We start from the raw sequence: 25,981 nt of genomic DNA, 5'->3' as shown, positions 1-25,981 counted from the left end.
ACAGGGAGGAGGGAGCAAGCTTGTTTTCTGCTTCCTTGGACACTAGGACACGGAGCAATGGCTTCAAACTACAAGAGAGGAGATTTCATCTGAACATGAGGAAGAACTTCCTGACTGTGAGAGCCGTTCAGCAGTGGAACTCTCTGCCTCGGAGTGTGGTGGAGGCTCCTTCTTTGGAAGCTTTTAAACAGAGGCTGGATGGCCATCTGTCAGGGGTGATTTGTATGCAATATTCCTGCTTCTTGGCAGAATGGGGTTGGACTGGATGGCCCATGAGGTCTCTTCCAACTCTTTGATTCTATGATTCTATCATTCTATAGTGAAAGGATCAAGGCAGAGACATCTCCAGCTCATCCCTTATTTGGGCATCAGCCAGCACGTCAACGACTTAAATCAAGACATAGTTTTCTAAGATCTACAGAGACACTCGCTGGAACACCTCAGCAAGTGAGAGTCCAAAAGTGGCAGGCTCAAACCCAGCACCTCAATCCGTGGCTGATACCAAATGAGAGACTCCCCACTGGGCACACAGAAGACTGGGCGACTTGGAAGGCGCTGAACAGACTGCGCTCTGGCACCACAAGATGCAGAGCCAACCTTCAGAAATGGAATCCACAACATGCGAGTGTGGAGAAGAGCAAACCACTGACCACCTGCTGCAATGCAACCTGAGCCCTGCCACATGCACAATGGAGGACCTTCTTGCGGCAACACCAGACGCACTCCAAGTGGCCAGATACTGGTCAAAGGACATTTAATCAACTACCAAGCTTGCAAACTCTGTCTTTTGTATGTATGTATGTATGTATGTATGTATGTATGTATGTATGTTTGTTCTATAAAAAATGTAACACAACTGTTTGGTTGCCTGACACGATAAATAAAAAATAAAATAACCTGGCGATCAGGAGAAAAGATTAATTCTCACTTCTTCATGAGGAGGAAATCAGGATGAGGGACTTCCAGTCCATAGATATCTACTGAGACTTGTGATCAGGTCTCAACTCCAGGCTGTTTTTCCATACACAAATGAGTATTTCTGCATAAATGTAGTAATTTCTGCACAGAAAATGCTGTTTTCTACCACATGTGAAATTTGTGCCAATAAAATCCACCCAAATTCTTAGTATCAGATTGAGACTCAAAAAACTTTTTTCTACAATATTTCAAATAAGTTGTTGTTGTTCATTCATTCAGTCGTCTCCGACTCTTCGTGACCTCATGGACCAGCCCACGCCAGAGCTCCCTGTCGGCCGTCACCACCCCCAGCTCCTTCAAGGTCAGTCCAGTCACTTCAAGGATGCTGTCCATCCATCTTGCCCTTGGTCGGCCCCTCTTCCTTTTGCCTTCCACTTTCCCCAGCATATTTGTCTTCTCTAGGCTTTCCTGTCTCCTCATGATGTGGCCAAAGGACTTCCACTTTGTCTCTAGTCTCCTTCCCTCCAATGAGCAGCCGGGCTTTATTTCCTGGAGGATGGACTGGTTGGATCTTCTCACAGTCCAAGGCACTCTCAGCACTTTCCTTCAACACCACAGCTCAAAAGCATCGATCTTCCTTCGCTCAGCCTTCCCTAAGGTCCAGCTCTCACATCCGTAGGTTACTACAGGGAAGACCATGGCTTTGACTAGGCAATGGATCTTTGTTGCCAGTCTGATGTCTCTACTCTTTACTATTTTATCGAGACTGGACATTGCTCTCCTCCCAAGAAGGAAGCGTCTCCTGATTTCCTGGCCACAGTCTGCATCTGCAGTCATCTTTGCACCTAGAAATACAAAGTCTGTCACGGCCTCCACATTTTCTCCCTCTATTTCCCAGTTGTCAATCATTCTTGTTGCCATGATCTTGGTTTTTTTGACGTTTAGCTGCAACCCGGCATTTGCGCTTTCTTCTTTCACCTTGATTAGAAGGCTCCTCAGCTCCTCCTCGCTTTCGGCCATCAGAGTGGTGTCATCTGCATATCTGAGGTTGTTAATGTTTCTTCCAGCAATTTTCACCCCAGCTTTGCATTCATCCAGCCCCGCACATCGCATGATGTGTTCTGCATACAAGTTAAAAAGGTTGGGTGAGAGTATGCAGCCTTGCCGGATGCCTTTCCCAATCTTGAACCAGTCTGTTGTTCCGGGGTCAGTTCTGACTGTTGCTACTTGGTCCTTGTACAGATTCCTCAGGAGAGAGGGAAGGGGGCTTGGGATGCCCATCCCGCCAAGAACTTGCCACAATTTATTATGATCCACACAGTCAAAGGCTTTAGAATAGTCAATGAAGCAGAAGTAGATGTTTTTCTGAAACTCCCTGCCTTTCTCCATTATCCAGCGGATATTGGCAATCTGGTATCTCGTTCCTCTGCCTTTTCTAAACCCAGCTTGAACATCTGGCAACTCTTGCTCCATGTATTGCTGGAGTCTTCCTTGCAGGATCTTGAGCATTACCTTACTGGCATGAGAAATAAGGGCCACTGTACGGAAGTTTGAGCAGTCTTTCGCATTTCCCTTTTTTGGTATGGGGATATAAGCTGATTTTTTCCAGTCTGATGGCCATTCTTGTGTTTTCCATATTTGCTGGCAAATGGCATGCATCACCTTGACAACATCATCTTTTAAGATTTTAAACAGTTCAGCTGGGATCCCGTCGTCTCCTGCTGCCTTGTTGTTAGCAATGCTTCTTAAGGCCCATTCAACCTCACTCCTCAGGATGTCTGGTTCTAATTCAGTCACCACACCGTCATAACTATCCTCAATATTATTATCCTTCCTATACAGATCTTCTGTATAGTCTCGCCACCTTCTCTTGATTTCTTCAGCTTCTGTTAGGTCCCTGCCATCTTTGTTTCTTATCATACCAATTTTTGCCTGAAATTTACCTCCAATGTTTCTAATTTTCTGGAAGAGGTCTCTTGTCCTTCCTATTCTGTTGTCTTCTTCCACTTCCATGCATTGCTTATTTAAAAATAGTTCCTTACCTCTTCTGGCTAAGCTCTGGAATTGCGCATTTAACTGGGCATATCTCCCCTTACTATCACTGTTTCCTTTTGCTTTCCTCCTTTCTTGGGCTACTTCCAGTGTCTCAGCAGACAACCACTTTGCCTTCTTGGTTTTCTTTTTCTTTGGGACGTACTTTGTTGCCGCCTCTTGAACAATGTCGCGGACTTCTGTCCATAGTTCTTCTGGGACTCTGTTTACTAAATCTAGTCCTTCAAATCTGTTCTTCACTTCCACTGTATATTCGCTAGGAATGTTAGTGAGATCATATCTAACTGGTCTGTGTATTTTCCCTGATCTCTTTAGTTTTATTCTAAATTGGGCAATAAGAAGTTCGTGATCTGAGCTACAGTCAGCCCCAGATCTTGTTTTCACCAACTGGATGGATGTCCGCCACCTTTGGCTGCAAAGGATGTAGTCAATCTGATTTCGGTGTTGACCATCTGGTGAGGTCCATGTATAAAGCCGTCTTTTAGGTTGTTGGAAGAGAGTGTTTGTTATACACAGCGAGTTTTCCTGGCAAAATTCTATCAGCCTGCATCCCGCTTCATTTTGTTCTCCCAGACTATGCTTGCCTGTGATCCCAGTTGTCATTTCCACTTCCCACCTTGGCATTCCAGTCTCCTGTAATGAAAATAATGTCTCTTTTTGGTGTATTATCCAGTAGATCCTGCAGATCCTCATAGAACTGATCTACTTCTGCTTCTTCAGCAGCTGTGGTTGGGGCGTATATTTGGATCACTGTAATGTTGAAAGGCTTTCCTTGCACTCGAATTGAGATCATTCTGTCATTTTTTGGGTTGTATCCAAGCACCGCTTTAGCGAATTTCTTATTAATTATGAAGGCTACTCCATTTCTTCGATGTTCCTCTTGTCCGCAGTAGTAGATCTGGTGGTCATCTGATGTGAAGTGGCCCATTCCAGTCCATTTCAGTTCGCTGACCCCCAGAATGTCTATCTTTAGTCTTGACATCTCACCAATAACAACATCCAATTTGCCCTGGCTCATAGATCTTACATTCCAGGTTCCTATGGTGTGTTGATCTTTAGAGCATCGGATTCGTCGTTCACCTCCAGTACCGTCGGCCGCTAGCCTTCCTTTCGGTTTTGAGCTAGCTGCGTCATCACATCTGGGGCTAGTTGAACTTATCCTCTGCTCCTCCCCAGTAGCATTTTGGCCATCTTCCGACCTGGGAGTCCCATCTTCCAATGGCATACCGACATATCTCTGGTTGTATTGGTCCATTTAGTTTTCTTGGCAAGGATACTGGAGTGGTTTGCCATTGCCTTCCCCAGGGATCACGCTTGGTCTGACCTCTCTGCCACAACCGTCCCGTCTTGGGTGGCCCTTCACGGTTTCGCTCATGACATCATTGAGGTGCTCAACCTCCAGCGCCCCGACAAGGCGGTGATCCTTTGCTGGAGATCCTTTGCCCTTCAACCTGCTATTTCCTCACTAATCCCAGATCTTGCTGCAACATGCATCACCCAACAATAAGACATATCAAACAATACACCAGTTGTAAGCCTTCCAAGCCAACCAAGGGAAATAGTTGAGAGGGCGGTATCTCACAGCCCAATGTAATAAACAAGACTACCATGATCAGCAGTGTCTCTACAGAGACAACACTGATTATTTCACAAATGATATATTTATACAGATGTCCTTTGGCATGTTTGTTCTAGTTATAGTAGAAATAATAATAATAACATAATATATATATGTATAAAATATATACAAAAAACTTCCAGCTCTAATAGTTCCATTCCAAGTTACAGACCCCCCCCCACCCCCCCTTTTTTGGTTATCAGGCCTGTTCGATTGATATTAGATATAGGCTTCAACATACTTAAAGTTCAAAACAAGGCGAAGTGAGGTATCCAAAACAACTTACAAAACACAACACAGGCTATAGTCAATTGGGGGGCCTTTTAGCGTGGATACGATCGATAGTCGCTAACGCCATCAGTGAGTGGGGAAGGTTACAATAATTAAAAAGAACATATATATGAGACGAAGACTCTGCCACCGAGATTGTATACACATGCATAGATAAGAGTTGTTAAGCTAATTCATGGCTTTAGGTTGTGATATACCAGTTAGGACAACACGTCCTAGATTAGGATAGGTCTGTCTAAGGGATACAGAGACCTAGAGAAGAGAGGGCTATGCTTCAACCTACAGACTCCGGATATGTTTCTGCTATTTCACTTAAGGGGCACATCATGGCTAGTGCTAGGAACAAGTTACTTCCTTACTTTAGCTGAGTGGATTTATTCAATCAATGTGCTAACCACAATAATCAGTACAGAGGGGCCGCCGAGGCTTGACAGGGGAAAGCTGTGGGACAGACGTCCCCTTGTTGGAAGGGGGAGGGGTACAACACCCCCCCCCCGCTGATTTTGTTATTGAGTTTTTCAGCTCCAGTTCCCGCCTCATACTGATTTATGATCCAATATTGGTAGAGGCCTCGGCATGCAGTGGCGGCTTAGAGATGCTCGAGTGGCCAACTTCAGTGGCTTACCATCATCACCATTGACGAGAGTGGCGGTCGGAGTCAATTTGGGATTCGGTTCCCTAGTGTTGGGAAAAGGTTCTCCCAGTTGGCTTTCACTGGCCGGGGGAAGGGATCACCCCTTCGGACCGTGACAGTTTATTATATTATGGGAACACTGGAGGCGCTCCCAGGTTCGCCACTTGTTGCAACATTTACTATGTTTATTAGGTTATGGGAACACTGGAGGCGCTCCCAGGTTCGCCACCTGTTACTGCATTTGGTTGTGCTTATTATATTATGGGAACACTGGAGGCGCTCCCAGGTTTGCCACTTACAGCAATTATTATGTTATGGGAACACTGGAGGCGCTCCCAGGTTCGCCACTGGTTACAATATTCCTGAACCTAGCTATATATGCATGTTACGGTGTCGAAAGTGCTAACACTTACCACACAAGTCTGCTCACAATATTATGGTCAAACAGTACATGCCACACAATTACATGAATCTGAAGTGGATTAGGTATATCTAAATTGGGCAATTTGTTGTTATAAATTTGGCACAAATTGACAAGGGCTGTTTTGAAGGTTGGGGAGATGGGGGCTAAGTAGACACTTGCCTCCATCTTGTGGCGGAAAAACAGCAAAAGGAGTTATCTTTGGTGTGCACCCTAGGCACCCCATCAACAGAAATATCACCGAATGGTATACTGGACAAGCTGAGATATAAAAGATAAATGGCTTTGAAATGGGAGGGATCTGACCTCAATAGCCTTGAGGAAGATTCCTCCATCACATTTTCCTAAAAGGTTACCCGGGTTTAGCTCACCAGGGGACCGGGTGCTTCGCCCTATTTTGCCGAGGGGTAGGCCGGGAAGGGACACCACCTCGGCAATGTTCATTACGAATGCATGTTAGAAAATTAGAAATTCAGTTACAAATTAAAATGGTAACAATAAAAGTTGCCCAGTTTTAAACCCATAACTGTTGTCCTGTGTCTTCATTCGGGGGGTGGGCAGGCAATAGAATTCACAGGCCACAGTTCTGCTGAGAGGCAAAGCCAAACTTGTGGGCATGCCTCTCCGCCAATCAGGGCTGATGGAGGAGGAAGGAGGAGGTGGAGTGGCTGCCATGTTGCCTTTAAATTGCCGAGTGAGCCTCAGTGAAGCCATTTGGGGCACATGGACTGGAAGGACAGAGATTGAGTGGAGGGTAGTGAGCGACAGGCAGGCTAAGTGATAGGGAGAACGAATGGAGAGAGATTTCCCCCCAAAAAGGTTGGGAAATACTTATTTAGAGGCATATTGATATAATTTATTACTTAATTTAGAGGGATATTCAGGAGATTTTGGATGGTGCTCTTTTGCCTACAAGAAGGAAGTTGGACTAGATGGCTCTTGGGGGGTCCCCTCCAACTCTAGAGTTCTATGAAAATGAGGAATTGCTTGGTATTGGTTTCTTCTATTGGTTAATATGAGAGACATTCAATGTTATAGCTTTAAAAAAACATTTTGTCATTTAAAAAATTACCATATATCGGTAGATGTATTAATATTTCTGAAAATGGGGGGGGGGGGGGGGATGATCCCCTGTTACCTTGTGTCATTCTCTAAAAATTCAAGGAGGCAAGTTTTTAATTTAAAAAATCCCTAAACATCAGTGGATTAGCAAAATGATCTGAAATCTGGTGGGAATGTGTTATACCACTGTAGCAAGATTCATCATGATAGCTCAAAATGAGGGAGAGAGAAGCCCCTGAATTTTCCCCACTGACAGCGATGTTTTCCTTATTGGGCATGTGCAACCACCATTAACAAAAAAAAAAAAAAAAGAAAAAGAAAAAGAAAAAAGAAATTTCATTAGGCTCATTAGAGTTCCAAAATTTTCACCACATCAGAAACACTTTAGAAACAAAGTGCCAGTGCCTGCTGGTTTTGTAACTACTTTAGAACCACTTTTTAATGGATCGCACATGCCTAATTCTTACCTTTGAAGTCCCACATGGCTTATGTTTAGGTTGCCTACAGGATTGCCTCATCCCATACAATCCACCTTGGAGACTTAGGTACACTATATGGGCAGACATTTACTCCAACGAGTCAGGAGCCAACTGGCAACTATCTCCTACAGGGCTTTTCAATGGCTGCCCCTTGACTGTGGAATGACCTGCCTGAAGGGTCCCAGAAGCTGAACAAGCTGTCAGAATGTAAAATACAATTAAACCTGTATTTCTGGCAAATCTACCAAGTCTTTTTTAAAAGATTGCATTATATTAGATTTGATGTTTGTCTTATGATTTCAATAAATGTATTGTCATGGTCTTTTTTTGTCTATATTGTGGCCTAATTCTTATAGTGAAGAGAGGTGAGTACCAAATATCTGATGTTGTTATGATGAATTAATTCCTTCATCTTCCAATCCAGGAGCAGCAGACAGGTTGGTTCCAACTTCTACATGGCATCTCTGCTAACAGTTCGTGATAGCTATCATACTATCCCTTAGTCATGTGTCATCCAAGGTAAACATATCTAGATGCCTACTTTTCTGTTGGAATTCAACCCCACACTGCCCAAGTCTTCAGTCCTCAATAAGGAACAGTTGGCTTTAGAAGAGGCTGAGGGAATCTCTCCCCCCCCCCCCCCCACAACTCCTGAATGTCAGTTGGACATTCTATTTGCGCTCTCTCTCTCTCTTTCTGCTCTAATCCTGATTGGTGGTGTAAAAGAAATACTTTTCAGGTTGCATGCCTTTGTTTAAGACCTCTGTGTTTTCTGCCTTTGCAAGCGGACCTCTCTCTGCTTTGTGTGTTTGGAGAGATGTAGTGTTTGGAGGTCTTCCTCTTGTTTAAGCCTCTGAAGAGATGGAGTTTGAGAGAAGCTCAGACCTAGTTCTTTTCTATCAAGAAATGTAGTTCTTACATTTTTAAATAAACCTTTTTGAAAATTGAAGGACTGAACTCTGCATCTTCAGTCCCCTCGGGGAGGTGGGGTGGAATATGAATAAAGTCTTATTCTTATTATCTTTGCCTCCTAAGCTAAACATTCTTTTACAGCCACAACACTTTCCCTTTCGCTTGATGTGAGCTGACTGCTCAGTGAACTGTTTATGTTTCTGAATGCTCTGTTATTTTGGGGACTTTTTCCTAACCATTTCAGGATCACTCCTCACAAAGATCGCATCCAAACTATCTTTTGCCTGACATCTAAATGTACAAGGTCCACTTGCTCCACTGCTTTTCCTTTCTTTTGCTCTTTCAGGTCATACTAAGCCCCTATACCTTATCTTACACACACACACACACACACCTCTCTTACATTCTTACAAACCAATCTCACCCTTCCTGTTTCTTTGTGGACACTTCACCCCAGCCCTCTCTCTTTTCACTATTTCTAAAAAGTATTCTGAGGCCAAATGGAGCCCAGAGAAGTCTCATGGATGAAGGCCCTCTAGTCAGTTTGCAACTTTCCTGTGCAGTGCCTGAAAACAGTCCTCAATAAAGGGAAATTATAAAAGGAAAAGTTTAAAATCCACAGAATACTATGTTGCTACAGTAGTAAGTATGTGTGAACTTTCCTGGTCACAGGGCCCCCTGACTCATTACCTGAGCAAATCACACCAGCAGCTTCTCCAGAGAAACAGGGTCGCCGATCCCTTAAATCACAGAGTATAATAGAATCCCCTATTGTGATGCAAGAATTATCGAATAACTCGATGGAATTATATTTTCTTTCAAAGTGGGATCCTCTCAGGGTTGATAAGGCTCGTCCACAGTTTAATGTCCTACAAAAAAATTCAGCCATCTCCAGATTCCAGTCATCACCACAAATGGTATTCCACTGCTGCTCCCCAAACATTTCCAGTCTCCCAGAACATGGACTCGAACCATTGACCAATCTGATCTGACCTGAAATGATAGAAAAGAAAGCTTGTTATTTTCCAACTTCATCCACTCTCTGTAGGAGAAGGCTTTTCACATTGAGGCTGATATCGAGCTCTTTTTGGGAGGGTCTCCCAGCGGGAGAGATCCCTGAAGACCGCTAAAGGGGTCTTTAAACCTCGGTGAGCAGCCAGCGAAAGCCAATCCAAAGAACGAAAAATATTAAGGATTAATCCCACCGGAGGCTGAAGAGGTTCAGGGACCGAAGCGTTTATTGTGATTCAGCTGAGATCAGATGCATTGCAGGAATCATTCCTCTGCAAGCATAGTTTTACAGAATTTCCAGGCATTTTTATACAGTACAGGACAAAAGAAAGCAGTTTGAAACTCCCGCCGCCTCTTGCCGGCCAGCTTGACGCTGATTGGCTGAGGCTGGAACAGCTGGGAGGAGGCTTGGCGGCCCGCCTCGGCTCTCAGCCAATCAGAACATTCCTGTGCCTCGGGAGGGCCAATGGGCGCCCTCCGCTCGCTTCTGAGTTTGGGCCAATCAGGAGCGAGGAGGGCGGGACGGCCGCAGACAAAGGGGAAAGATGATGGGATTTGGATTTCCTGCCTGCTGGAATGCAGGCTTTGTCTTGGGCGGAAAAAGGGTGATATTTGGTAAACAAAGAGCTTTCCTGTCCTTGATGGGTCTGGCGAGTGATTTGAATGGGCTAGATCGATATCGGACCACCCGGAGGGTCAACAATATCTGGGTGAATTAATCAGTCTCTTTTTCCGAGGCTCTGCTGACCCCCCTTCCCTCGCTGGCCTTGCTCCGAGGGCTAGGGTTGGGGATCAGCAGCATTGTCCATGCTGATGAGTCAATCAATGGGTGATTGAGGAAGATGCTCGGGCTCTTTCCTCAGGCAGTTCCTGGTCACGCCGGTTTTTGTGGGGAGAGGGTCAAGGGGGTGAGGATACAGAGGAATTCATAAGGGTTACATATATCATAATCATAAGGCATAGGCATCACTAACTTACAGGCATTTCATATTATAACAACCCACAATCCACCCCAACCCCAGTTCATTACAGTAAGAAAATATTCTTTTTATTTCATAAAAAAGAAAGAAAAGGAAAACTGGAAATCCCAAAGTCCGGGCGAAGAGGCTTGGAGGTGGAGGTCAGCCCAGGGTCTGGGCTGGCCAACAGAAGATCGGTTCTTCCTTGAAGCAGGAGCTGGAGCTGAAGGGGGAGCTGGGTTGGATAGTAGCAGAGTCCATAGTCCAGTGCATAATTCAGAGAGTTCACAAAGAGGAAACAGGAACCCAGTTATGTGCGCTGGGTCAGGAAGCAACAGAATCCATTGTCCGGCCCTTGGCGAACTATAAATACTTGGGGGGGGGGAGATGTTTGCCATCAAGGCTGCCCCAAGAGTTTGAGTGGTCATTTTAAGAACATAGAGCCACCCCAAATATTTTTGTTCATTTACCTCGGGATATTAATGTAATGGAAATCCCCCCTCCCAATAGGAAGCATTTAAAAGATAAAGCATAGCACAGAAGAATAGCTTACTCACACACAGCAGGAGGAAACTGTGTGACTGGAGGAATCCTGAGCTTAAAAACAATGAGCAGCAGGGCTTACCTTAAAGTGTGAAAAACAGTTTATTACAACACAAAGAACTATGTTTTATAGATAGGAAAAATGGGATCTAGACTGTCTAAATCTTAATAAAAAAATTAAAGCAAAAGGAAATACTCAAAACTACATTCTGTATTCAGCTCTTACACACAAAGACTTAAGAGAGAACACACTGACTACGTAGTCTTGGTGGCTGAACACAAAAGGCATGGAACCTGAAACACATCAGATGCATGACCGCATCTCTGTGTACGAGCCCACACGACCCCTTTGATCATCTGGAGAGGCCCTGCTCACGCTCCCACCTCCATTGCAGGCGCGATTGGTGGGGACGAGGGAGAGGGCTTTCTCGGTGGTGGCCCCTCGACTCTGGAACTCACTCCCCAAGGATATCAGGCATGCCTCAACCCTGGCAGTCTTTAGGAGGAGGCTGAAAACGTGGTTGTTCCAGTGTGCCTTCCCAGAATAAGGAAACTCCCAGCAATACGCCCTCGAAATGCACTTTACTATTGGTCTAGGAATGTCTGCACGCCCCATCCCTCTCTGAAAACTCTATCCCAGTTCATATTTCATCTGTTCATACTCAGCACTATTCTTAAATTTTAATTATTACATTTGGCCCAGTCATTGGTTTTAAACGTCGTTGTGTTACTGCTTGGTTTTGTTTGTTTATTTTTTGTTATGAGTTTTATTTTATTGTTTGTATTAATTGTTGTTATTGCTTTATCATTGATGTATTGTGGGCTCGGCCTCATGTAAGCCGCACCGAGTCCCTCGAGAGATGGTAGCGGGGTATAACTAAAGTTTATTATTATTTATTATTGCGTCATCAATGAGGAGGGAATAGAGTGTGAGAAGACAGATAGAGACAACAGGTATTCATCAGGGAGGATAATGGGGGAGGTCTTCCCTAGCCCAATCCTGATTGCTGCTTGAGTTCATGTGCGCACATGTGCATGTTTGCATCAATTCAAGACTATAAAACCCATGATCCAAAGACAATCAAACATGGCATTTTTATTGCACGCTATCTTGTCTTGTCTTGATAGTAAGGATCAACGTTTAGTTAAACTATTGAATTTCAATCTCCTTGGTTTCTAGTCTCTGAATTGGGAAATAAAAAGGACTAGAGATATTAAGGCATACAGATTGTCTGATTTGTTGATCTTAATAAATTTCAATCATTCATTCAGGGGTAAACCGCTCTGAGTCGCCCTCGGGCTGAGAAGGACAGTATAGAAACATAATAAATAAATAAATAAATAATGCTGTGCATCAACAATTTCTTTTCCTTGTGAGAAAGCATTCAACTTACTAACTATAAAACCCGATGCTCAGAATTTTGCTTTGGCTCTACCTGTTCTAGCTGCCTGCTGTACTAGAAACTCACCTGAGCACTTTACACTCACATCCTGGCTGTGGTTGCAGCTGTGCTTTCCCCAAGGGCTTTTGGGACAGGCAGCCAGAGATGTTTCTTCTCCCGTACAGTTCACATTCTCCAGCCAAATCAGACCAGACCCTTGGCCATAGCGAACTCTCCCAAATGCTGTTGAGGCATCTCCACAATTCAGTTCCCGGCACACAACTTGAGCATCACGGGCATCCCAGCCACTGTCACACACAGTCCCCCACTGCTGGTTGTGTAACACCTCAAGATGCCCGGAACAGCGATCGGGGCCATTTACTAGGCGGAGCTCTGATGGGGAAAATGAGTTAATTGTGCAATAAGCTATAAAATTGATTTTGAATTATCTCATCATAATCTTTTCATGGTTATGTTATTGAACACAACTACCCCCACTCCCAATAAAAAAGGTTTTTTTTGGTCATGTCAGGAGCGACTTGAGAAACTGCAAGTTGCTTCTGGTGTGAGAGAATTGGTAGTCTTCAATTGCCTAGGGGACGCCCAGATGTTTTGATGTATTCTCATTCTTGTGGGAGGCTTCTCTCGTGTCCCCGCATGAGGAGCTGGAGCTGATAGCGGGAGCTCATCCGTGCTCTCTCCAGATTTGAACCTGCAACCTGTTGTATTCAGTCCTACCGGCACAAGGGTTTAACCCAGTGAGCCACCGGGGGCTCCACCTAATAAAAAGTGATTTATAGTTAGGAATTTGTAGTTTTCCAAGGGCAACAAGCCAGAATGCAATAAACTGGTGTCCTCTCTTTTGTATGTAGCCCCATCACCCCCAGACTCTTCTCTCTCCCCATCTATCTTCTTTACCATAAACTATATTTTATTCCACTTTTATTTCTATAAATTTATGAAACATGCTCTATTTTTCTTCTTGGCTCAAGAGCCATCACTCAAGAATGCTTCTCAGCCTCAGGCAAAAGATACAACAACTGATAGACAATAGCTCTCAACTGCCCCACTGCAGCCCCCTCAATGGACTTCCTGAGGACCCTTCTTTGTTTACCTGGAAAACCCTGTTTGTCTGCTTCCAGGAGCAAAAGCCTGGAATGCATTTCTTTTGTTGTTTTATAAAACCTTGCATTTCTGTTTATATACCACCTTGAGTCGCCAACTGGCTGAGAAAGACGGTATATAAATAGAGTAAATAAAAAATGGTGAAACAGAAAACTGGATTAAGCTACATTTCCAGGCTGGGTCCTCCCACTTGATTTTTTGAATGTAAGCACATGATAAAGTGACAAAAAATCATATGAAACTCTTCTCCAAAAGGGTGGTGGGGAGACAATACAGAGGAGTTGAGTCTTAAAGAAGAAATCTTTGTATTGTCTAAGGCTTTCATGGCTGGAATCACTAGGTTCTTGTGGGTTTTTTCGGGCTATAGAGCTATGTTCTAGAGGCATTTCTCCTGACGTTTCGCCTGCATCTATGGCAAGCATCCTCAGAGGTTGTGACCTCACAAGCACCTGAAGAAATCTTTATTTGTCAGCCAGCAAATGGCAGGTAGTTCAAACTCAGCTCAAGGAACTGCCATGTGTCCTTTCAGGAGTTGTATCTTTTCAATCTCTTTACAGTGGATTGAAACAGTATATTTCTAATTACTTATAAAGTTTTTCACTTTTTTCACTATAGGCCCACTTTCACTTACTAGGCATGTGCAATAAAAATACGGTTCTAAACTGTGTTCAAAAGTAAGGGATGCTGGTGCTTCATTTTTAGGGTTATTTCTGAATTTTTCTGAAAAAAATTCAGAACTTTATAAAACTTCTGAATATTTGTAAATTAGGCTTGGGTAACCACGGAAAAATTTGGTTCTAAACTTGTTTTGTTTTTAGGGGGCCCAATTCAAGCCACATGTTAGATCTATCAGAAAATGAAGGGAAGAACATGACAGGGTCTGGGGCAGGGTGGAAGGAGCTGTCCTGTCAGCGTGTCAATGGGGTGTGCCACATGACCACTAGGGGGGACCACCCACCGCCAATACAGACCGGCATGGTGGTTTGACTTCAGCCTTCTGCAGGAACAAGATTCACATCCTCAGTGGCTGCATGAAGAATGCAAACGTAGTCTTGACTGACCTAAATCAGGCCATGCATGTGAGCCAGAGCCAGCTGAAAATGAAGGGCAGGAAACCACTATAGGAGCCCTGCATGGTGGTAGCCTTCTGCAAGAACAAGATTCCTGAGTGACAGTGACTGCACGAACTCAGCACTGATCTCAATCAAATCAGCCCATGCCTGTCAGCTTGGTCAAAATGAAGATCAGGACACCACAAAGGGAGAGACCACCCACTGACAACACGGCCCCTCCAAGAGACAATCAAGCCCCTACAGAAGAAAAGGGGAAAGAGAGGGGCATAAGGAAGGGACCTCGGGGACAACCAGGGGTCTGGAACGGTGTCTTCCAGTGGCCAGCCAGAGGCACCCACCCCTCCAGGAGGGGAAAGATGTCTCTCTAGAAAGAAAAGAGGAGGAAGGTAGAAGGAGGGGACCCCTGGGGAAGGCCGAGGGTCTGGGGTGGGGTGCCTTTTTAGCTGGCCACTGTTGGCCAGCATTCCACCCTGCTGACACAAATAAAAGGAGAAACAAAACCTTCAGTAAGGATAAAAGTCCCCAGGACGGAAGGGGTCCAAAGGTGGGGTGGGGCCCAGGCTGCCCTGCTCCGCGGGCAGCCAAAGCCTGCGAAGGCAACCACTCTTTGCCCCACAGAAGGAATGGGGAGGGATGGGGAAGAGGAGGACAACACCACAATGGTCACTGCCACATGCCAAGGTAGATTGAACATGTTAGGCTTGGGCGATCCAGATCGTTATTTTTGTTACTCGTTATTAATTCGTATTTAAATTAGCTTACGATCCAATATCGAGCCATGCAGGAATAGTGTGAGAAGTAATTAAGAATTGAAACAATTTCCCCATTTTTCGTAATTATTTCAGATGTCTGGTGCAAGTTTTAAAAACTCTCAGTTTCCCTCCCCTCTCCCTGGTTGCAAGCTGTCAGCATTTGCCCCACTTCCGGGTCCCTGGCCTCCGCTTAAGCGGATCAATTTCCCCTCTCCTCCTGCTGATCACCTCACCTCGTTCCTCACTCTGGCCTGCATTGGGCAAAGAGGACACAGCAGTGCAGCACTCACAGAGACCTGCCTGTTGCCTGCCTAACCTCCTGCCTTCTTGGTCAGGGGTTAAAACTATTATTATTATTATTAAGAATGGATGGCCACCTGTCAGGGGTGCTTTAATTTGATATTCCCAGCATGAAGGTAGAAGGGGGTTTGTTGTTGTTGTTGTTGTTATTATTATTATTATTATTATTATTATTATTATTATTATTATATAATAATAATAACAACAAACCCCGTTCTTAATAATAATAATAATAATAATTATTATTATTATTATTATTATTATTATTATTTTAAACTATTAGGCCAGGAAGAAGACGTTTAGCTGGGTTTAGACAAGCCATTTTAAAGCGTTTTAAGGACTGGATTCGTGTGAGTGCTGCCTCCTCCATTCTGACTTTGGATTGGTTTTGGATGGACCACAATTCTCATTCTTAATAATAATAATAACAACAACAACAACAACAACAACAAACCCCCTTCTGCCTTCATGCTGGGAATATCAAATTAAAGCGCCCCTGACAGATGGTCATCCATTCTTAATAATAATAATAATAATAATAATAATAATAATAATATTAAACTGTTGGGCCAGGAAGAAGACATTTAGCTGGGTTTAGACAAGCCATTTTAAAGCGTTTTAAGGACTGGATTTGTGTGAGTGCTGACTCCTCCATTCTGACTTCGGATTGGTTTTGGATGGACCACACATCTCATTCTTAATAATAATAATAACAACAACAACAAACCCCCTTCTGCCTTCATGCTGGGAATATCAAATTAAAGCACCCCTGACAGATGGCCATCCATTCTTAATAATAATAATAATAATAATAATAATAATAATAATAATAATTTTAAACTATTGGGCCAGGAAGAAGACGTTTAGCTGGGTTTAGACAAGCCATTTTAAAGCGTTTTAAGGACTGGATTTGTGTGAGTGCTGACTCTTCCATTCTGACTTCGGATTGGTTTTGGATGGACCACACATCTCATTCTTAATAATAATAATAATAACAACAACAACAACAACAACAACAAACCCCCTTCTGCCTTCATGCTGGGAATATCAAATTAAAGCACCCCTAATAATAATAATAATAATAATAATAATAATAATAATAATAATAAAGGAAGAAGACGTTTAGCTGGGTTTCAAAGCATTTTAAAGACTGGAGTTTGGTTTTGGTTAGTTGTTAGTTTTATCACAGTCAACAACAGAGGGAGAGGGAAGCTTCAGAAGTTCCCCCTGTCCCGTTTGGAGGGGTTTTTTTGCATATTGTGCATATTGCGCAATCGTGTCCGCCATTAACGAATCAATTCGTATATTTACGAAATTTCATAAATATTGAAATTTTAAAATTAGAAATTTCGGAAATCCTATCACATTAGAAACGCGGGAGCCCCCTAGATATGAAATGAGTTTAGAACCAATTTTTTTCTTGATCGCCCAAGCCTAGAACCTGTCATATTATAACATTCAGAGTAGCAAGCAACTCCCCATTTCCATATTTTGAAGTATTTCACTCAGTTGTGGCCAGAGACATAAATGGAAGGGGATAACCAGGATACAAATAAAAGAAGAAACAATACCATCAATAGGGACAAAAGACCCCCAGGACGGACGGTGGAAGCAGCCAGAGCCTGCCAAGGCAACAACTCAATCCCCCACAAAGGGAAAAGGGAGGGATGGGGAATTCATTTATTTATAGTATTTATATACCGCTTTTCTCACCCCCGGGGGGACTCAAAGTGGTTTACACAGAAATAATGACAAAATTCAAAGCCTTGCACATGTAAACCAAATAATAGATTAACACCATATAACTAAGCATAAAATCAATGACAATTCACTATAAGATGAGAAAAAGGAACATTTAAAACATGAAATATAAGAATTAAAAATCAAATAAACATATTAAAATCACACGATCCAAGCACGGAGACTGGGCCATTCCAATGTCGATTGCACATATCCCGTATTTGCTTCTTATACTGCGTTACTTTACTACTTAAAAGTTTGGTTCCATAACCATGTCTTTGTTATCTTTCTAAATTCCAAGAGGGAGGGTGCTGATCTAATCTCACTGGGAAGAGAACTCCAGTCAAGGAGCCACCACTAAGAAGGCCCTGTTTCTTGTCCCCACCAAGGACTCAAAGCTGAAACAGCAAGAATGTGGGAGACTTGGTGGTTTTGTCTTCACTGCAAAACTCCCTCACAATTGGTGGAGCTCCTTTAAAAATGGAGAAGAGTGTGAACATTATTTTACTGTTCCTACAAGGTTGCGATTCTGTGAGAAGGCAAAATGAAGTCAAGAAAAGGAGGCTAATCTTGTGTTTTGTTGTGTGTCCCCCCCCCCTCATATATTACAATAACATTTATACAAAAAAAGAGAAGTCAAAGAGCTTTCTTGTAACTATAACAGAAAAGCTATTTTTATTTATATAGAATTCCAAAGCTATTTTCTTCCAAACACTCACTAATGACATGGCATGTGCAGTGGCCACCGTTACATATGTTAGATTTGAATGTTGGTCATGTCATGATGATTATAAAATTGTAGGGTCTCTGTTATAATGGGTCTACGTATTTCAGTTGTGCTTGGTGTATGCATATGTTGCCATCAAGGCCAGTAATGTTTATCTGTTGGAATCTACCCCAACTCCAAAAGTGGAAGTAGGGTGAGATACCAAAAATTAGAAGTCTTGTGCTTATTTCTTTCTGACAACTGACTCAATCAAAGTCTGGGAACCCCAGGAGTTAGAGATTGGTTTTAAGGAACAACAGCCTTTCCGTTGTTTCAAGGTTCAGCTGGCTGCGTTGAGCAGTGGCTACATATCTGGCCATGCTGAACAACCTCTCACTTGCCACACTGGTATGTCGGAAGGTGAGGTACTTCCTGGCCACAATAGCCAGATCTGACCACCTCTGGTTGTGGGATGCCCAGTAGGACAACAGTCACAGGACAGATCCTCCAAAGGCTCTTCCAAGTACTGCTGTACAGAAGTAGCTGGGTCTGTCTTTCTGGCTGCTGCTCCTGGTCCTGAGCCAAAACTTCCTGGCAACTATCCTGGCATAGAGCCTGTTCTCAGAGTCCCACTGGTGCTGGCCTCCCCAGCTGCAACACTGGTGCTCATGCTCTGAGTTGGAGATATAGAAAGGGATTCATTCTCCAAGATGTTTGCGGTGCAAGGTGGTGATCACATTGCAATCCCTCCCTCCCCTCGTTGTTTGCACTTGGTGAGTGTTCTTCACAGCTTACAAGAGCTTGACTTTCCATTCCTCCACATTGTTTGAGCTGCAGAATCCCATGTTCAGTTGTGGATTGCACATAGCAGTCAACATGTGCTCCATACTTGACATGAAGGGGTTGAGGCATCTGGCTACAGATTTTGACAAGTGATTCACCACCTCCTGGACTTGTGGGGTCAGGTGTTGGTCACCATCAGATATGGCCACTCTCTGTTGCTGCTTAGAGTGCTGCAGCACCCCACCAGCCCTTCCAGATGTTCCTTTATCCCCACCACTGAAGTCGTGGAGGAATTTAGAAGGGTCTTGCCCTGGAAGGAGAGACCCTATGGACCCACCAAAGAGGGCTCGCTATTTTGATGAGCAAAAGAAAGGAAAAGCCGCAGTTTTAAAATTTCCCTAAGTTCCCAAAAAGAATCTCACCAAAGCTGAAGGAAGCGCCACCGAGTTGATTTTATTGCAATCCAGCTGGAAAGGATGAAAAGCCGCAATAATTCGTCAAGCAAAGCATACAGTGTACACAAAATAAAGCCTTTTTATACATAAAACAGAGCTGTCAGATTTGAATTTCCCGCTCCCCATCCCTCTGTCGGCTCAGCGATGATTGGCTGGCGCTCTACAGCTTGGAGGAGGCTTGGCTGCCTCCTGAGCACCTTAGCCAATAGATGAGCTTCTGCCACCTCGGCTTCCTGGCCAATCAGGAGAGAGTGAGGCGGGACGAGAGGGAAACAATGAATTCTTGAGTGGATTATGGAATTATGTGGTGTCTAAATGGCCGACGAGTCCTCAGGGGCCTTCTAGCCGACTAGCTTATTGTCTTGATGGGTGGCAATCAACGTTGAGGTCTGGCAAGCTAGCCAAAATCCGGATTTTCTTTGAGCCAGGATATGGAAACAATGAGGCAATCTTGGCTGGAGTTTCGGCTGAGAGAAGTTTGAATGAGCAAACAGATCAGGACAAAGTGTGGCTTTCTGAAAGCCCTTTGTCCTGTTGAAATATGATTGCTTATGCAAACAAGACGAACTCCAACTTTTAGCACAACACCACAAATATGATATCATAGGCATCACTGAAACCTGGTGGGATGACTCCTATCGCTGGAATGTAGACATCGAGGGCTATAATCTCTTTCACAGAAACCGAACAAAGGGGAGAGGAGGCGGAGTAGCCTTATATGTCAAAAATTCTTATGCTGCAGAAGAGATGCAAGACAGCAATCCGGGAAACCAGCTTGAAAGCATCTGGATAAGAATCAAGGGAACTGGGACTCAAAAAGATGTAGTTGTAGGCGTCTACTACAGATCCCCAAGCCAGGAGGAGGAACTTGATGCAGTCTTCTGCCAACAGTTGACCAAACAGGCACAGAGAAGAGATGTAGTAGTCATGGGCAATTTCAACTATCCTGATATTTGCTGTAAAACAAACCCGGCCAAGAGTACAAAGTCCAACAAATTCCTCGCTTGCCTTGCAGACAGTTTCATGGTGCAGAAGGTAGAAGAGGCAACAAGAGGATTGGCTACTCTTGATTTCATCCTAACAAATGCGGAGGACCTGATCGATGCGGTTGAAGTGGTAGGATCCTTAGGGGCAAGTGACCATGTGCTCCTGCAATTTGAGGTACAAAGGAAGGCCGAAACTAAGACAAGTCAAACCCACATTTTGGACTTTAGGAGAGCTGATTTCCGAAAAATGAAGGAAACGCTGAGCAGCATTCCGTGGACACAGATACTAAAAGACAAGGGAGTTACGGATGGATGGGAATTTCTCAAGAGTGAAATACTCAAGGTGCAATTGCAAACCGTGCCAACAAAGAAAAAAAATAGGACGAGTGCAAAGAAGCCAGAATGGATGTCCAAAGAACTTCTAACTGTGCTAAGACACAAAAGAGACATGCACAAGAAGTGGAAAAAGGGAGAAATCACCAAAGAAGAATTCAAACAAATAGCCAACACCTGTAGGGAAAAGGTCCGCAAGACTAAAGCACAAAACGAGCACAGGCTTGCCAGGGACATTAAAAACAATAAAAAGGGCTTCTTTTCTTATGTCAGTAGAAAAAGGAAAAACAAGGAGGCGATAGAACCTCTTCGAGGAGAAGATGGGGCAATGCTGACAGGGGATAGGGAAAAGGCAGAACTACTTAATGCCTTCTTTGCCTCGGTCTTCTCACAAAAAGAAAGTCATCTTCAACCTCAGCAAAATAGAGTGGATGAGGGATTGGAGGACATCCAACCCCAAATTGGGAAACAAGTCGTCCAGGAATACCTGGCCGCTCTAAATGAGTTCAAGTCCCCAGGGCCAGATCAACTACACCCAAGAGTACTGAAGGAACTAGCGGAAGTCATTTCGGAACCATTGGCAATCATCTTTGAGAGTTCTTGGAGAATGGGAGACGTTCCAGCAGATTGGAGGAGGGCCAATGTGGTCCCAATCTTCAAGAAGGGAAAAAAGGATGACCCAAACAACTACCGTCCGGTCAGCCTCACGTCGATACTAGGCAAGCTTCTGGAAAAGATTGTTAAGGAAGTGGTCTGCAAGCACTTAGAAACAAATGCGGTCATCGCTAATAGTCAACATGGATTTATCAGAAACAAGTCATGCCAGACTAATCTGATCTCTTTTTTCAATAGAGTTACAAGCTGGCTAGATGCAGGGAATGCCGTGGATGTGGCGTACCTGGATTTCAGGAAGGCCTTCTTTGACAAGGTCCCCCATGACCTTCTGGCAAGGAAACTAGTCCAATGTGGGCTAGGCAAAACTACGGTGAGGTGGATCTGTAATTGGTTAAATGGACGAACCCAGAGGGTGCTCACCAATGCTTCCTTTTCATCTTGGAAAGAAGTGACAAGTGGAGTGCCGCAGGGTTCTGTCCTGGGCCCGGTCCTGTTCAACATATTTATTAATGACTTAGATGAAGAGTTAGAAGGCATGATCATCAAGTTTGCAGACGACAAATTGGGAGGAATAGCCATACTCCAGAGAACAGGAGCAGGATTCAAAACGATCTTGACAGATTAGAGAGATGGGCCAAAACTAACGAAATGAAGTTCAACAGTGAGAAATGGAAGATACTCCACTTTGGCAGGAAAAACAAAATGCAAAGATACAGAATGGGGGACAATGCCTGGCTTGAGAGCAGTACGTGTGAAAAAGATCTTGGAGTCCTCGTGGACAACAAGTTAAACATGAGCCAACAATGTGATGTGGCGGCAAAAAAAGCCAATGGGATGTTGGCCTGCATCAATAGGAGCCTAGTGTCTAGATCTAGGGAGGTAATGCTCCCCATGCTCTATTCCGCTTTGGTTAGACCACACCTGGAATATTGTGTCCAATTCTGGGCACCACAATTCAAGAGAGATATTGACAAGCTGGAATGTGTCCAGAGGAGGGCGACTAAAATGATCAAGGGTCTGGAGAACAAGCCCTACGAGGAGCGGCTTAGAGAACTGGGCATGTTTAGCCTGAAGAAGAGAAGGCTGAGAGGAGATATGATAGCCATGTATAAATATTAGGGCTGGGCAACCACGGAAAAATTTGTTTCTAAAATCGATTCTTTTTTGGGGGGTTTTGCGTTTCGATTTTTAAAAGAATTCCGAAATTTTTATTTTAAAAGGTTCGATATTTACGAAATTTCGTAAATTGCAAAACAATACAAAACAATAACGAAACAATTTCGAAACAATAACTAATCGATTCGTTAATGGCGTACGCGACCGTGCAATACGCTAAAAAACCTCCAAATGGGACAGGGGGAACTTCTGAAGCTTCTCTCTCCCTCTGTTGTTGACTGTTGGTGTGATATGTATAATTTTTTTTCACTAATTAAACAAAAAACAACTATAAAACTTGCCCCAGACATGCAGAAATAATAACGAAACGATTTCAAAACGATAACGAAATGAATACAAAATGAATCCGAAACAATTACGAAACGAATTTAAAAATTCGTTTTGTTTTTAAGTTGCTCCAGAATGGTTCGTTATCGCTTCGTTATAAAAAAAATAACGAATTTTTAACGAATTACGAATTTACGAAACGACACCGCCCAGCCCTAATAAATATGTGAGAGGATGCCACAGGGAGGAGGAGGGAGCAAACTTGTTTTCTGCTTCCTTGCAGACTAGGACGTGGAACAATGACTTCAAACTACAAGAGAGGAGATTCCATCTGAACATTAGGAAGAACTTCCTGACTGTGAGAGCCGTTCAGCAGTGGAACTCTCTGCCCCACAGTGTGGTGGAGGCTCCTTCCTTGGAAGCTTTTAAACAGAGGCTGGATGGCCATCTGTCAGGGGTGATTTGAATGCAATATTCCTGCTTCTTGGTAGAATGGGGTTGGACTGGATGGCCCATGAGGTCTCTTCCAACGCTTTGATTCTATGATTCTATGATTCTATGCCAAGTGGGCACCTTCTGATGGGGGGTCAGACTCTGAGCTCCAGGGTCAAAGGCCATTGTATTGTCCATGCAAATCTGTCCTTTGACAAAGTTCTTTTCAAACAGGAGATTTCCTCCTTCCAGGGTCACTGATTTTTATACATTTTATAAGGGGAATAGGACAGAAGGGTCAGGCAAGGGTCAGATACATAAGGGAAAAATATAGTAATCATAATGTAGGAAATTATCCCACTCACCAGAGTTCCATAGAGAAATCGATGAGAGCCTCGATCATGGCTCAGTATATGTCCATAGTTCATAATATTTATATGAGAGTTCATAAAGGGAAGAAAAACCTATGTCGACACAAGAAAGTCCTTAAAGGGGCAGAAAAGGGCCTTTGGATCATAAGATGTGATTTGGTAAGTCCACTGAGCCAGAGTGTGGGGTCCTGCATCACTGGGGGCTGAAGCTTGCCCTATGGTCCAAAAAGAACTACAATTCCCTCCGAGGTCTGGAGCGAGGGTGGCAGATTCACTTCCTGAGGGCCACATCAAGTCCCCTGGGTCCTGGGGTTCCAAAAGAACAAAGAAGCGTCGGCGGGAGCAATGCAGCAATGGGAAGCCCAGTTTGACAATCAGCTGTTTCTTATTAAAATATATTCTTAAAACAAAATGGTTTTTTCCAGAGTGTAGGAGTCCGAAATACAAAAAGTGAGATAGCAGTTAGTGTTGGAATTTGGTTAGGAAAAATATGGCATCAAATTGGAGTCATTTGGTAAACTCGTGGATACGGGGGCCCGAGGGGTTTCCGTATCTGCGGTTTAAAGAAACGCGGTTTCGGCCTCCCTGGGACACCTGGAAGGCATCCTGGGCAAGCTGGCAGCTGCCCGCGGCTTGGAAAAGGATACATTCATGCATTATTTATTTATTTATTTATTTATTTATTTACTGCTCTTATATACCGCAATTCTCAGCCCAAGGGTGGCTCATTGCGGTGTACAACATAAAAACAGGTGCAAATTACAAAACATAGTGCAAGATATCCACAATCATCATTATCAAAACATCTTATCAACATCAACAATACTACAAAATTACTACTACATTCCGAATCGTCTCATCGTCAAGCCCACAATCCGATATCATTTCCGTTGTTCCATTCCTATGGTCAAATCTCCAGTCATTGCACTTCTTGATCAAATGCCTTCTTAAACAGCCAGGTCTTTAGCTTCCTGCGGAAAATCAACAGGGAGGGGGCTAGCCTGATGTCCATGGGAAGGGTGTTCCACAGCCGAGGAGCCACCACCGAGAAGGCCCTATCTCTCGTCCCCGCCAGCCGTGCCTGTGACGCAGGCGGGATCGAGAGTAGGGCCTCCCCGGAAGATCTCAAAGTCCTTGTAGGCTCATAGGCCGAGAGGCGGTCAGTTAGGTATCTTGGGCCGGAACCGTTTAGGGCTTTATAGGCCAATGCCAGCACCTTGAATTGAGCCCGATAGCAGATCGGCAGCCAGTGGAGCTGGTACAGCAGGGGAGTTGTATGCTCCCTGCGTCCTGCTCCTGTTAGTATCATGGCTGCCGCACGTTGGACCAGTTGGAGCTTCCGGGCCGTCTTCAAAGGCAACCCCACGTAGAGAGCGTTGCAGTAGTCTAAACGGGATGTAACCAGAGCGTGGACTACCGTGGCCAAGTCAGACTTCCCAAGATACGGGCGCAGCTGGCGCACGAGCCTAAGCTGTGCAAATGCTCCCCTGGTCACCGCCGAGACCTGGGGCTCCAGGCTCAGTGATGAATCCAGGATCACACCCAAGCTGCGAACCTGCGCCTTCAAGGGGAGTGCAACCCCATCCAGCACAGACTGTAACCCTATACCCTGTTCGGCCTTGCGACTGACCAGGAGTACCTCTGTCTTGTCTCGATTCAATTTCAATTTGTTCGCCCTTATCCAGACCGTTACAGCGGCCAGGCACCGGTTCAGGACCTCGACAGCCTCCTTAGTAGCAGGTGGGAAGGAGTGACAGAGTTGGACATCATCCGCATAGAGATGACACCGTACCCCGAAACTCCGGATGATCTCACCCAGCGGCTTCATGTAGATGTTAAACAGCATGGGGGACAGTACTGAGCCCTGAGGAACCCCACACGACAAAGGATGTGGGGTTGAACAGGTGTCCCCCAATAACACCTTCTGGGAGCGACCCTCCAGGAATGCCCGGAGCCACTGTAAAACAGTACCCCCGAGCCCCATCCCTGCAAGGCGCTTCAGAAGGATACCGTGGTCGACGGTATCGAAGGCCGCTGAGAGGTCTAGCAGCACCAACAGGGACACACTCCCCCTGTCGAGCTCCCGGCGCAGATCATCCACTAAGGCGACCAAGACTGTCTCGGTTCCATGTCCCGGTCTGAAACCAGACTGTGCTGAATCCAGATAATCCGTGTCTCCCAAGAATACCTGGAGTTGTGAGGCCACCACGCGTTCCAGGACTTTGCCCAAAAAGGGAAGATTGGAAACTGGCCGAAAGTTGTCAAATTTAGTGGGAGCCAATGATGGTTTTTTCAACAGCGGTTTTATTATAGCTTGTTTTAAGCTCGCTGGAATTCTGCCTTCCCGAAGGGAGGTGTTAACCACCACCTCAACCCACTCAGCCAATCCCCCTCTGGCCTCCTTTAGAAGCCAGGATGGGCAGGGGTCTAGGATGGACGTGGTAGGCCTCATTCCTCCAAGTATCTTGTCCACATCCTCGGGTTTCACCAATTGAAATGAATCCATCAAAATAGGACAAGCAGGTGCTCGTGTTACATCCTCAGAGACTGCCCTTAATATGGTGTCCAGACCAGAACGGATCAAA

The 25,981-nt window shown here is 44.5% G+C and overlaps 1 protein-coding gene across 1 annotated transcript in view; it reads right to left on the bottom strand.

Annotated features, from left to right (window-relative positions):
* The window catches only part of LOC132765871 (deleted in malignant brain tumors 1 protein-like), a 74,135-nt gene that overhangs the window by 21,291 nt on the left and 26,863 nt on the right, over positions 1–25,981 (bottom strand). The window contains exons 9-11 of the mRNA XM_067463260.1: positions 12,370–12,675; positions 9,078–9,380; positions 6,543–6,662 (exon numbers count right to left, since the gene is read on the bottom strand). Of these exons, the coding sequence (XP_067319361.1) occupies positions 6,543–6,662; positions 9,078–9,380; positions 12,370–12,675 (729 nt within the window). The remainder of the gene's footprint in view (positions 1–6,542; positions 6,663–9,077; positions 9,381–12,369; positions 12,676–25,981) is intronic.

This window comes from Anolis sagrei, chromosome 2 (assembly GCF_037176765.1).
Source record: "Anolis sagrei isolate rAnoSag1 chromosome 2, rAnoSag1.mat, whole genome shotgun sequence".
NCBI lineage: Eukaryota > Metazoa > Chordata > Lepidosauria > Squamata > Dactyloidae > Anolis > Anolis sagrei.
The sequence above is the reverse complement of the archived record's forward strand: the minus strand, read 5'-3'. Positions and strand labels throughout refer to the sequence as shown.